Source organism: Aedes aegypti, chromosome 2 (genome assembly GCF_002204515.2).
Source record: "Aedes aegypti strain LVP_AGWG chromosome 2, AaegL5.0 Primary Assembly, whole genome shotgun sequence".
Lineage (NCBI taxonomy): Eukaryota > Metazoa > Arthropoda > Insecta > Diptera > Culicidae > Aedes > Aedes aegypti.
This window is the reverse complement of record NC_035108.1, coordinates 31,851,511-31,865,726: the sequence shown is the minus strand read 5'-3', so window position 1 is coordinate 31,865,726 and position 14,216 is coordinate 31,851,511. Positions and strand designations below refer to the sequence as shown.

General features: G+C 36.1%; 1 protein-coding gene across 16 annotated transcripts in view; it reads left to right on the top strand.

Annotated features, from left to right (window-relative positions):
* LOC5574086 (collagen alpha-1(XVIII) chain) overlaps positions 1–14,216 on the top strand; it is a 980,207-nt gene that overhangs the window by 700,926 nt on the left and 265,065 nt on the right. For 14 of the 16 annotated variants that reach the window (XM_021840445.1, XM_021840446.1, XM_021840452.1 and 11 more), the window contains exon 6: positions 11,616–11,687. The exons of the other annotated variants lie outside the window; for them this stretch is intronic. In XM_021840445.1, the coding sequence (XP_021696137.1) occupies positions 11,616–11,687 (72 nt within the window). The remainder of the gene's footprint in view (positions 1–11,615; positions 11,688–14,216) is intronic. 16 annotated transcript variants of the gene reach the window in all.

Here is a 14,216-nt window from a genome sequence, read left to right as displayed (position 1 = left end):
GCTTTGCAAAATGTGGATCATCTGAACGTTAATCTTTTTGCATGGAAATGTGTGTTTTCTAAAGTTCTAAGAGTCGTTCATAGACTATTTTGACGAGACATCAGGTATTAAAAATTTAGGGTAACAAAACTATTTTAAAGATTTTTATTGTGTGCATTTTTAATTATTTTGCATTTAGAACATGAAATTTTAGACAAAAACAGTCTAAGGATTTTGACTTTTCAGGAAATATATAAAATTTCACAAAAAATGTGTTTTTTACATTAAAAAAAAACTCAATAGTTTCCGTTTTTTTTTTTGTGTTTTGAAGGCCTCGGGACCAAAGGGGCTATTGCTGTTCTCATTTTTTCTTGAAAGTTCAGAAAATTTTACGTCTACTGTCAAATTTTCAGTGATGTATGTTTTTTCGTTTTTGAGATATATTTTTTTGAAAATAAAAAATCAGTCATTTTTCATCGGCACACACACTGTAGGTCTCAGAGCATTAGATTTTTTATTTAAAAAAAATCATAACTTTTGAACAGCTTAACCGATTTCCAATCTTTTTTTATGGAATGAAAGCTTAAAAACTTTTCAGACAAAATTGGATCAAATAATCATCAAATAAAATTCTGCCGTTGGGATTGCTTTGCGAATTATTCCATGAACGATGTTCGGTATCAAAGTCACCAATGTTCAAATTTTTAACTTATTGCGAATCAATTTCCGTAAGTCAGTTTAAAGCACATTAACTTGCTGCCCAGTGCATCAAAAATGCAAATAGGCAGCTGTGTAAATATATTTTCCAAGTTGTGGTTCAATATAAACACCCAAAGTTTAAAAACTTTGATATTGTGTACATCTATGAATGATTTAGCAGCTCTCCCTCATGCTCATCCAGTCGATCATTACGATAAACAAAAAGTTTGAATCTCTGTTGAGTTTGGATCCAAGTTTCAAATATGTTTCAGAAATAACTGCTGTATGTTTGTTATTAGCTGTTAGAAAATTAAACAACTTGTACTTTTCACCATTCAAAGAACGAGCGTTCCATATCAAAATATTTAAAAAAATATTTGGATCTATTACAAAAACGTAATTCAAAAGCAATGTTATTACTAAATTTTGCACCAACTTGGACTGCTTCAGCCACAGTGGTGGTTTTGAATAAAGGTCAAAGTTCATCATAACCAAAACACGACGTAGACAGATACGCCTAATATCATTTCAATTTGCAACAAAATCAAAATCCGTCTGGGGATCTCACTTTCCACTGCGATGAGATCCAATCAACTCGAATCTTTCTGAATGAAAACATCATCAAACCAGTCTCACATCTAAACAACTCTAATATTGTAAAACTTTCTCCACCGGGGACACTGCCCAACTTTTCCAACAACAAACTCCGAACTCTATTAGTGCGGAGCAAATAAACCCGAGGCGTCGTTCTAGAGGAAAAAACATAATTTTCCACTGACAAATATACTGTTTCCTCTCGATTCGCTCTCGATTGCCGCTGCAAGGAACGAAGGCGCAAAGAAGAACCCTGGGAAATTATACAAACTCCCAATTCATAGTTTTTCCATCCATTATTCGGGCGGAGGCGATTTACAGTTTCCGTTTTTTCCTTGGCTGCCAGCTGCTTCAGCCAGAGTAGACAGTTTCAACTGAAGGTTCCCAGGAGAAATTAGAAACAATTGTGTTTGAAGTGTAGGAACGAGCTGATCCGTAGACTGAACGTCACACTGATAGTGCGGAACCGGTTGTTTGTCGAACGGTGGTTGAGATAGATGTCAGGTACCCGGCGGTGGGAATCTGGAAAACTGATTTTTTACAGTCATTACGTAGGAAACCATGTGTATATGACTTCACTGTTCTATGATAAAGGTGAAATCTGAAAATTTTCTTTTGAAATTACAAAGTGAAGAGGTTTCTGTGAAACATTTGTCGGACTTTTTCCAAGATTCTTGACAAGATCATTGCATGCTCAGCGTTTTTTCATCCTGTTGCTGGTGTAGGATACACACGTGTTCAGTCCAGAATGGATAACCCAAGTGGTGAGCTCGTTTCATGTTTATGATAACATATTTTTGTCGTGGCTTCGAAATTGGAAGAAATTTCTAGTGTTTGCTATATAAGAAATCCAACGAAGTGCTCATAACTACAATTTTTGACACCTTCGTTAGAAATACTCAATTCCTGTGCAGCCTTGGGACATATTTTACTCAAACTCCGGAAAATAGCACGAAACTACATTCAGCAACACCACCCTCCAGGAAACATTCTTCGAAAGCGGCCTCATCCGTCGCTGCAATTATCCTCCGGTTAATCTCGTTAGAGCTCTCCATCTGTCTCAATTGTGCAACGTGCGAATCATCCGCGATCATATACCTACATTTGATGTGTAGGTGTGTGCCAGTCAAATGCGGCCAAATCCCGGCCTGCCGCAGCCTTGTTACAGTGCACGGATTTTAACTCCCTGATAAGCAATCCGGGGCTAGAATTTGGCTTTGTGTACTGGATACTACGCGCGAACTGTTGCTGTTTAGTGAACGGTTCAGTAATTTTCCACAAAACGGAACGACGGGAAATCAGTGCAATACGAGTGTGGCTTAACGTGGCTTCAACTCCAGCGAACAGATTTCGAATGGGGCAAAATATTATCATGCCCTAGGAAAGGGATAAACTACACCAGTTCATTTATAAACAGCCAAACATTAATAATTAAAAAAAGCAATACTTGAGTATAAATTAGAAAAATACAGAATTTTTACGATAAAATTTTCGAACAATGAAATAAATAAAATAACGCAATATTTCCAAAAAAAAACAGAAGACAAACATTACAAGGAAAAAATGTAAAATGCATTTAAAATCTAATAAATAATATTAATCTTTAACAGATTTTAATGGACACTTTTTAATTTATGGGTACTTATTTTTATCCTAACTCTAGTGGTCCCGGCAAACGTCGTCTTGCCATCAAGTGGGCTCTTGAAAGATGTATCTACCATACAAAATAACAAAAAAACTTATAAGTAGATCTACTTATAGGTATTCTACTAAACAGCTCGAAGATTTATTATCAAAAAAACACTTTTCTCATATTTTCATATTATTCCGGAGATTTCCTTAAACTTTTCTTACGCATGAACGCGTCGCAGCCCTTGACAATAATAATAGTGAAATAATTTTGTCAATCGGTTAACCAATTATCTGGTATCACACCATTTCATTACATACAAACACCATTCCTTTTTTATAAAGATAGCGTTTTAAGAATTTTCAAGCCTTTAGATTCAATTATTCATTGGCAATTTTTGGGTTATTGATTGCTAATTTTTATTTTTTTGATGAATCCTTTCAAAATGTTTAGGGTTTATTTAATTTTTCTAGTGCTTATTCAACATTTTTAGCACTAATTATCTTTTTTTTTTGTAGCCATTTTCAGTTTATTTTACTTAATTAAAATTTTTCCTGGCATATCGATTGAATATTCATTGCTCAATTTCAATTTATCATTACAATTAAGCATTTCACACTCAGCGATTTACCGGTAAAATTATATTTGAGTGCACCTTTGATTTTGTTTTACAAAATAATTTCAAACTATTGCTCATGTCTATTACTTTTTGGATACTTTTTGAAAGGAGAAAAAGTGTTCCTCTTCGTTAAATGCTTGTTATTTTGGCTGCCTATTCAAATGTGTTCACCTACCGATGCGTTTCCATGTTCAGTGGTGGGGTTGTGATGTACGCAACAATGGGCGTCAAAGTTCGTGCGTTTCGGCCGGGCAAGTGCGCTTACTGGGAAAGCTCGCTGTTGGGTGAATATCACAGCGAGCATGATTGAAGTGCGTGTAGGATTCAGAATGCTCAAATCTGTTACCCGATGAACGAGTTCGCCAATTTCGACGGTGTAACTGCGAGGCCTTGCTTTCGCCCACTGCACAACGATTATGGCAGATTGCAAATCCATGATGGTAAAGGTGAGGGTATGCGGTACTGAGAAGGATTTCGGCAAATAGCGTTCGAAATGATATACCGCAGAATTCGAAGAAATCCGATGAAGCAGAAATTATGTTTTCCCATTTCCGAAATAAAACGGAATTTTGAGAAATATCAAGTAGAAATGAAATCAAAAAAAAAATTAACAAAATAAACATAATCATGCTTTTAAATTTTGCAAATTTAGACTCTCCACTATCACTAATAATAATGATAATAATAATACGGAAATGTTATCATATGTTATGTTAAGAACAGAAACCCTAGTTAAACTTTCGAATAATTTTCTGGTAGAACCTCTGACGCAACATTGGTAGATTTTGATGAAATCTTGATGATATTCCCAGTGTAAACTACAACTCCTAGGGAAGTTCCTTCGAAACTCCTCTCTCGTAAAATTACTGGTGAAATAATAAGAGAACCTGGCCAAGTCTCAGAAGGTATAACTGAAGAAATCTTTATAGGAACATGTGATAAATTCGTTATGGGATCCCAGGAGAATATCTTGGCGGAATCATTGTAAGATTTTCTCCAGCATGTTTTGGAAGAACCTCTGTAGGATTTCTTGAATTCCCGGTAGCGGACTTTGGGGTAAGTGTGCCACCCCTGTTTTTTTTTTATAAAAACTACAATATCTATTTTCTCTTTGAGCTTAACAATATTTTCCCTCATAGTCCACAATACAATGATCAGAATATGATGAAAATTGCTCTATTTTTCACGTATTTACATCAACTTGTGCAAAAACAACCAAATTTGAGTAGATTTTTATAAGATTTCGTTGTTTTTAAATAGCATGGTGAAAGGTAAATTATTAACAGATTTTTCTAACGTACTGTACATCGTGAAACAATTCAAATGTGTAAGTTCTTGTGGCATTTTAACGAAAAAAGTATTACGTTTTACGTACGAAATTCAGTATAGTTGAAATGTATACTTATTGGGGCAAGTGTGCCACTTATTTGGTAAACAATAATTGTTGGAGTGAAATTTATAAAAATGAAAACATCATCAACAAAATCATAATGATAAACCGAAATGAGGCATCAGCAGTAGTTTCTGAAGTATAGTAGGGAAATAACTGACATTTTTGCCTCCCAAAGTGATTTTTTCTCAAAATATTCAATAATAACATGTTTTTCGGGTTATTAAATACCGTCTTACATATCTACATCAATGTTTTACCGTTTTTTAGTGCTGATCTACTTTAATATTATACATATTCGCCGTAATATAAGGGTAATACATATATTATATTGAATGGAGACAAAAATAACCATTTCAGTTATTCGAATTGAGAAATAGGGAGTTTCGCATGTTTTGAACCTTGTTTTAAAACATCCCCTTATTACGGTAAACTAAAAATTATTCTTTAAATTATCGATTAGCGTCTGCTTTGTAAGTAATATTAATAGAAAATAAATAAAATATCATTACAAGTACAATTACATGCGATGTTCATTTAGTGGCCGTCTTGCCCCATATGGGTGGCACACTTGCCCCATAAACTAATACTTTTTAAAATTATTTTCTTTTTAAATGGCACAGTGGTTATGTAAAGATGTCAAACTAACATCATGAGGCTAAATTGGTGGATTTTATAAGCTTTAGGCATAGCTAGAGAACAATTTGCTTAAGGTGGCACACTTGCCCCAAATGCCGCTAAAATTATTTGAAAAATAATGACGAAATTTCTGAGAGCATTTCTAGTGCAACCCCTTTGAGAATGTCAGCTGATATCTTTGGAGATTTTTTAAAAGAAATGCTGTTGAATTCCAGAATCAATCCACGGAGGAACCTCTGGTGCAGTGCTCAAAGAAATCCCTGGAGGATTTTTGTAGAGGATTAGCAGTTGGAATCTTGAGAGAAAATTCTAGCGGAATTTTTGAATGGAATAACTAAAAAAAATCTTGGGGATGGTATTCCTGGTTTGAATTCAAGAAGGAACTGCTGATAGAGTCACTAGAGGATATACTGGAGGATTCCCTAATTGCTGGTGAATTCCTTCTAAGAAATTCCTGGTAAAATCTCTGTAGAATTTCCTGTTAACCCCCAAGAGTCCCTAGATATTCTACGAAAAAAATCGTTGAAAAATTTCGGGAGGAATTTCTTAAAGATTTGCAGGATTAAGTCGTTAAAGAATTTCGGGAGGAAACCCTTGAAAACTTCCGAAAGGAATCTCTTCAAGAATTCCAGTTATAAAATCCTTATTTGGAATCCTTATTGGTAATCCCTGGAGGAATTCCTGATAACCCTCGAGAATCCTTGGAGACATTCCAGGAGGAATTCAAAGAGAAATCCCTTAAACATTTCCGAGAATTATTCCTTGAGGAATTTCGGGTGGTATCCCTTGATTAATTCCTGGGGAAATCCTTTGAAAAAGTCCGGGAGGAACCCCATGAGGAATTCCAGGAGGACCCCCTTAAAGAATTCATGAAGGAATCACTTGAAACTACAAAAATTCCCTGGAAGAATGTTCTGGTATTCTTTAATAAATTCTGGGAGTACAAAAATTCCCTGGAAGAATGGTCTGGTATTCTTTAATAAATTCTGGGAGTAATTCTCAACAAATAGGCTGATGGAACCTAAAATATCCCTAGAAGATTCCTGATAGATAGATTCCCTGACAGAACTTCTGATGGAATCCTAGAAGGTGTGCATGCATCCTCCTGGAATTCGATTCCATAATGAAATTTTAGAAGTATTCCTTATGTAATTCATGGAAGAACTTCTGTTGGAGTCCCTACAAAAACTCCAAATGAAAGAACTCCTGGTGTCATCCCTAGAGAAACTTCTGATGGAATCCTTGGAAGAACTTCTGATGCAATTCCTGGAGGAATACATACGGAAACACTTGATAGAATTCCTGGAGTAATTTCAAGTAGAAACTCTGAAGGAACTCCTTATGGAAAACCTGGAGAAATTCCTGAAAAAACCGTAAAAGATATTCTGATGGAATTCTTAGAAGAGCACCTGCTGTAATCCGTAGAAGAACTTCTGATGTAATCTTTAGAGAAACTCCTAATGGAATCTCTGAAGAAACTCCTGACGGAATTTCTATAGAAACTACTGATGTAATCCATGGATTTCTATAAGAACTGTTGATGTAATCCCTGGGTTCTTGGTAATATGCCAGATGGAACTCCTCATAAAATTCCAAGCAGAAATCCTGATGGAATTTCTCGAGTAACCTCTGATATAATCCCTAAAGGAATTCCAGGTGCAATATCCCAAAAAACTACTGATGGAATCCTTAGAGGAACTTCTACAAGAATCCCTGTAGGAATTCCAGGTGAAATCTCTGGAGAAACTCCTGATGGAGTCCTTGGAGAAACTTCTGATGGAACTGCTAGAGAAACTCCTAGTGGAATCCCTAGAGGAACTTCTGATAGAGCCCCTGTTGAAATTTCAGTTGAAACCTCTGAAGGAACTCCTGATGGAATCCTTAGAAGACTTCTGATGTTATCCCTGAAGGATCTCTTATTGAAATTCCTGGAGGAACTCACAATGGAATCCTTGGAGGAATTCCTGAAGAAATTTCTAATTGAATTCCTAGAAGAACTCCTATGGAAAGACTTAGGGGAGCTCCTGATGAAATCCCTAGAGAAACTTTTGATGGAATGCCTGGAGGAATGAAATTCCTGGAGGAACTCTTGATGAAATCCCTAAAAAAAAATTCCTGATGTAATCCCCAGTAGAACTCCTGATGTAATCCTTATAGAAACTTCTGATGGAACCCCTTTTGATATCCCTAGAAGAATCTCTTGAGAAACTAATGATTTAATCTCTAGAGAAATTCCTGTTGGAATTTCTTAAGGAACACCCGCAGATATTCCCAGAATAACTAGAATCCCATAAACCCCTAATGGAATCCCATGAGTATTTCCTAAGAATTTGAAAGAATTCCTAAAGATACTATTGAAGCAGCTCTTGGTGGAATCATTGGAGAAACTTCCTATGTAATCCCTAGAATATCTCCAAATGGAATCCCAGGAGGAATTCCAGATTTATTCTCTGAAAGAACTCCTGTTGGAATCCCTAGAAGAACTCCTGACAGAATCCTCTGAAGAAATTGCAGGTGAAATTTCTGAAGCAACTTCAGAATGGAATTCTTTAAGAAACTTCTGATGTAATTGCTAGAGGAATCCATGATGAAATCCCTGGAAAAAATTCTGATGGAATCCCTAGAAGAACTTCTGATGAAATCCCAGAAGATTTCTTAATGGAATCCCTAGTGAAACTTTCGATGGAATCCCTAGAGTAGCTACGAGGGAATCCTGATAAAATCCTTGGAGGAAATTTTGATGGAGTTCCTGGTAGAATCTCTGAAGGAATTCATGGTGGAATCCTTACAATTACTTCTGATGTAAACTTTGTTGTACTTCCGATGGAATAACAGGTAGAACTGCTAGTGGATTTCCTAAAAAGTAGGATACAGATTGTTGGATACGCATTTTAACTAGCCACCCATCTGCATCGGCAGTTCATGGGAAGCTGAAAACTCAATTTGTCATACTGACGTCGATGTTCGACGATGTATGACATTATTTTACATAATATGTAGCTACAGACGATTTTCATCTGAATCTTTCAAGTTTCGATGGGAACTCTTCTACTCACAACTAAAAAACATTCAAGATGTATAAAAAAAATGATGGAAGTTGACGAAAGTACTCGGTAATTCACACATTTACATGATTTAACTATCAGAGTACTGAAATTACTATTTTATCGAACGCTTCATTCTGCGGGAAATTCCTTATTCCAGTTCATATTTTTCCATTTGTGGGCCAGATTTTTATAGTTTTTCTTATTAATATTTTTAAAGTTTTGTTTTCATACGATTTTTACTGAAAGCTTAGAATTCACCATCATCAGCAAGTAGTCTAAGCGTGCATTGTTCTTCCAGTTATCTTTAACATAAAAAGGACTTAAATATGAGCCTTGCGGTAGGCCCATGTAGTTATTTCTGGAACTTTTCAGTAGACCGTGGGTGAAGCTCATGTGTTTCTCTGATAACAAATTGTTCAAGAAGTTATTCAATATTCCAGGTAGCCCAATATTGTGTAGGTTTTCTGATATTTCTATGGAAGCTGAACTAAAAAAATAATATAATCTTCTCTATTGGTTTAAAAAATCTCAATGAATCTTATAATCATGACTTCAAATATTACATTTCAGCTTTTACACTTGATTGAGAACGATCCACTCATAATCCTGATTTGCTGTTGAAAAAGAATCGCTAAGATATTTCTTGCTGAATTCAGAATTTATTTACATCGTTTGAACTGACATTTCATTTCAACTGCGTATTGCGATCAGAAATCGATTCCTTGAAGGAATTTCCCATGTATCAAGATATTTCTTTTGAGCAGCAAATCAGGCTTAAATTCAAATCAATAGTCTACTATCTAAGTTTTCAGATATGTAATACATATGATTTATTTACCAAATTTTCACAAAGTGATGTATGTTGTCAAATTCAATTAATATTGCGATTTTTCAAAGTTTTAGAGACTTCATTTTCATAAAACTAAACTTTCCTCATTTTGTACCAAGGGCCCTCTTCAAGAGATTTAACCCGGAACCCCCCCGAGACCCAAATCCGGCACTGCCTACAGACAGTACGATCAGTTTGTCAAACATTTGGTTTGAGCTAAAGCCGACCGGTGGTTTGAGCTAAATCAAACTCGTTTTATTTTGGCCGACCGATTCGCCAACCGTCAAATCGGTTTCACAAACTGTCAAACATAGCACTAACATGAGCACCAACCTGGGGGCGAAGTCAATGTTGGTCGAACAGTCTGAATAGTCTGTGGGTTGCATAACGTTTTTCGCATTTATTACGATGATTGCCACGTTTTGATCCTTTTCATGTGAAACATGCCCTATATGCGAATATAGAACCAATAAAGTGCTTATTTAATGCATGTATTCGTTTGGCTTAGGAGCATTAATGATGCAGTAAAAGTGTTTCTATGGGGTGGAATGCTATGTAAACATTTGTAATCCGGACGAACGGATCTCAAGGGACTTTTCAGTGGCTCTCAAATGTTACCAGTGGCCTTCAAGGCCTCCCCTTATAATCCCTTAAGTAATTAACAGACGGCTTCTTTGCTGCCACCTGAACCCATTGGGAATCCTTGGAATTCCTTCGGAGCCTATTGAAAAACCATGAGAACGCTTTGCAAACCGATGTAAACGCTGTGGGAACCCCTGCTAACGTTCGGATTATTATTAAAAATCTTGAATAACGAACCAAATTTCTTTGTTTAACGAATTGATTTTATTTGCAAATAATTTACTTTAATAAATCCTGCATTATTCCGTGAATAAATAGTACAGTGTACAAAATTGCAAAAATGAAATCGACTATAACATTTCAAAAGGACGTAACTGCTCTGGCATATAAAACTTTATCACGTCGCTGTGAAGCGTATCGTAATTCACCTATACAATATTTAGGCACTATCAGTAGAAAAAAAAACATTCTCTTTACGAATGTGGGGTTGGATCAGAGACGAATAGAGACATAGTAGTCGGAATAAAGACATATTGATCGGGCTCCTAATGGGTACCGCTTCTAGTACTATGTACATTTGGTCTCTTGGTACTGAAAAAGGTACCCAAGGCTGACATATCACAGTACACTTACACTACGGCATTCTATATTGTGCTCTATTACCTATCGCATACCCTTACATGGATGGGCCTCACCGTCGAACTATGCGTCCACCGGCACATTAATTGAAAGCGGTATTTGTAGCGTAATTGTAGCGAAGCGGAAAATGGATCAGGATTCTGGGATTTATTAATTAACATCAAGTTCATTTGGAGTGATCGGTCCGGGGTCGGTATCAGTTTTGAGAGAATGTTTCCGCCCGGATGGTGTTGGTCAATGCTGGTTCGAATTAGACAGGCCCGTAATCAAAGTTGGTGTGTTTGGGATGGTGCGAAATTCATGAAACTATGATTCAAATTCGGTATCATCGCCATAATCAATCATTTTCCATGAATAATGCACCATCGCGCAACGGCCGACGAGAATAGAATTCAGGGGATTTTTGCGGTCATTAGCAACAATGTCTCGGGTTGGGTTCTGATCCGGCGGATGCTGTTTTAATTAAGGATTACCGGCGCGTGGTATGCTGTTTGTGGTGTCAATTTGTTCATGGATTAATGGCTGGCCGAACTCGGAATGGTCCTGTGGTGGTCCTCGGTTGGTGGTGTGGTTGAATATGAATATTTTAAATCCCACCACCCGGCAGCTCGGTTCGAAAAGATTAGCTCCAGGAGTGCAAAAAACACGACCAACCCACGTTTGGAACTACTTTGACGATATGATCGAATGAAATATTCATTCGATAACAGCAGATGTCGTGCTGAAACCCTTGTCCAAGGGACATTATTGAATTAATCTCCCATTATCTAGGATTACCATCATCGCAACAATTACAAGTGACGGCTTAATCTGAATCTCCATCATCCGAAATGAGCACATATCAGTGGAAACATCGATGAGAGCGGTTTGGTTTGAACGTTGCTCCACAAAATAAGAAACTCTATTCAAGCGAGAAATCGCGATATCGAACAATCATGCTAAAAGCCCTGTACATTTTCCTCCTCCAGGGAACTCTACTGTTCCTGAAGCTGTACGGCAATCCGGAGATTGTCAAGACGCACTGTAACCGAACGGCAACCGTAAGTAGTTTTTCCCTTGCATTGCAGTGACTAACAAACAATAGAGGGTGATGTAGAATCTGTAACCATTGTTAATATTAACCATGAATCCAGGGAATCCAACATATGTTTCCTAAAAAATCCTAATGTGGAATAATAAACATTATGATATGTATATTCCAATGAGGTGGTTCAAATAATACTGCGGAACATGTTTTTATCTCAAGTACCAAAATACCGCTATTCACTCAATTAAAGCTTGCTGAATTCATTGCCGTTTTCAAAAATATCATAGCACGTCTAGTTTTGAGATATTGGAGGTTGAACATGCGAAAATTGACTATTTTAGCCAACTTGCATGCAAGTTTCCCAGCTTGTAAGGCAATTTATTTACTTAATATGCCACAGAACTCAAACTTTATGTATGTATAACAATACTTATCAACAAACTTTTGATGCGAAAAAGTTATTTTTTAATGGTTTAAAAATGTATTGTATTTTGCCATATAAGAGAAACTAAGAATTTTGTATGGAAACAGCAATTAGGTTGACAAAATCGATTTAATTTAAATTTAAGCGTGCAATTTCAACCAAATTGTATCTAAAAAGAAAGTTTAAGTCCTATTTTGCATACTCAATGTATCAGATCACAAAAAAGTTTGATAAATTATATTTTAAATTTCATGTAAACATCAACAAAATCAATGCGTTATATAACTTATCAATAGAATCAATGTGTTATATAACCTGTAGCTAACAATTGTGACGTGTTGGAACATTTCTGAGAATGGCAACAGATTCAACAATCCCAAATCTACTAGAGACACATAATTTGATCCTTGAGACACGCAAAAATGACACTTTTGTTACGTTGTGTAATTGTTTTTGCTCCACACAGATCATTCAACTAGATAAAATTCTGAGTGTCCTTTTTAAAATTTGAGATTATTGAGATGAAAACTGAAACTGCACAAGCCCTTCAAAGTTTGTATGAGAATTAGTATGGGGAATACGAGCAATTCATTCAATCGATATGATCGTTTGCCCATGTGATTTTGAGGGTTAGCGCAACGTAGATACTATTAGAAACATTCATCAGCTACAACTTTGCCAAATACCGTTTTCAAATCGGACGCCTCATCAATTACCGCAGTGCGGGGTGACATTGGGCCTAGGGGGTGACTTTGACCGCCTCTTTCGATGCATTTCATGACTAGTAGGAACGCCAAAAACTAATTTATGACCATCTATTGGCTATTTGCAATGTATTCTTGAAACTTGACGCATTGTTTTCATTATTCTGACATTAGCTTGCTGTAAAATTATTGACCCAATGTCACCCCGCACGACGGTGGTTATTAATTTTCGTATGAGTTAAAAATCTTTGGCTATAATAATTGAGCTACTCTGCAGGCACTCCTGGATATATACAGTGAACCATATTAGCCATGATTTGTGCTTGCTTCCTTTCGCGCCAGATGCAGCAATTTTGCCTGTTCAACATTAATCGTCCGATTTGAATATGGTCTTTGGCAAATTGGTAGCAGAATGTATCTAACAGTATCAGCGTAGTTTTAACCCTCAAGAGCACATGGGCAAACAATATGACCAATTGAATGATTTGCTTGCTTTGTCCATATTAAATCCCATACAAACTTTGAAAAGCTTGTATAGTCTCAGTTTTCATCTTTATGAACTCAAATTTCGGGAGGACACTCAGAATTTGTTCTGGAACTGAATGAGCGGTGTGGAGCAAACACGATTTTTTGAACTACCTTATTGAAATGTACTGCGGATTGTATTTACTAGTACCTATTGGTCAATTGGGAGCAATATCACAAAAACACATATAACATTCGTTTTCCGAACAAAATGTGATCAATATTGGCCGATTGTAACGAAGACTTTTAATTGAACAATTTGTCCAATTGTTTGAAAATCACTTGCAAAACAATACCCATGCAAAACAATTCAGAATATCTTATATACCGATCTCTTTCAGAAAAATCATGCAGGACGCATTATGCTCAAAACGGACCAATAAACCGTATGATGCGTCAGTATAATGTACATTGCGAATTCATTGGCATTACTATGTCCAAAGAGCAGCTTAAAACACGACTAAAAAACAATAAAAGTAATCCATAGCATGTAAGAAAGTATTGTAATTATTGTATGTAGTCTACCTATGCTTGACGAAATAAATAAATAAAATGGGGTGTTAAGGACTCGTGGGGTTTTAAGGGATTGAACATCTCAGTCAAGTTTGACAAATCACAGAAACGTGGAAAATCGATATATAAATCCTCTGAAATGCTCAATTTGTTCGGAGGATTGTGAGCTGCATTATGTAATAGGAGCTATCTAATAATATGAAGTATTGTGGTTGCTAGATATTGAAAACTTTTCAAAACATTTTTGTTAGAATTTTATGGGCTAAATACATTCATCTACAAAACCATGAAATATATTTGAGAAAAATTCGCGAGTAACGTAGAAGAAAAGTAAATATAATTGAGATCATAGTGCAGACAAAAACTTCTTAAAATT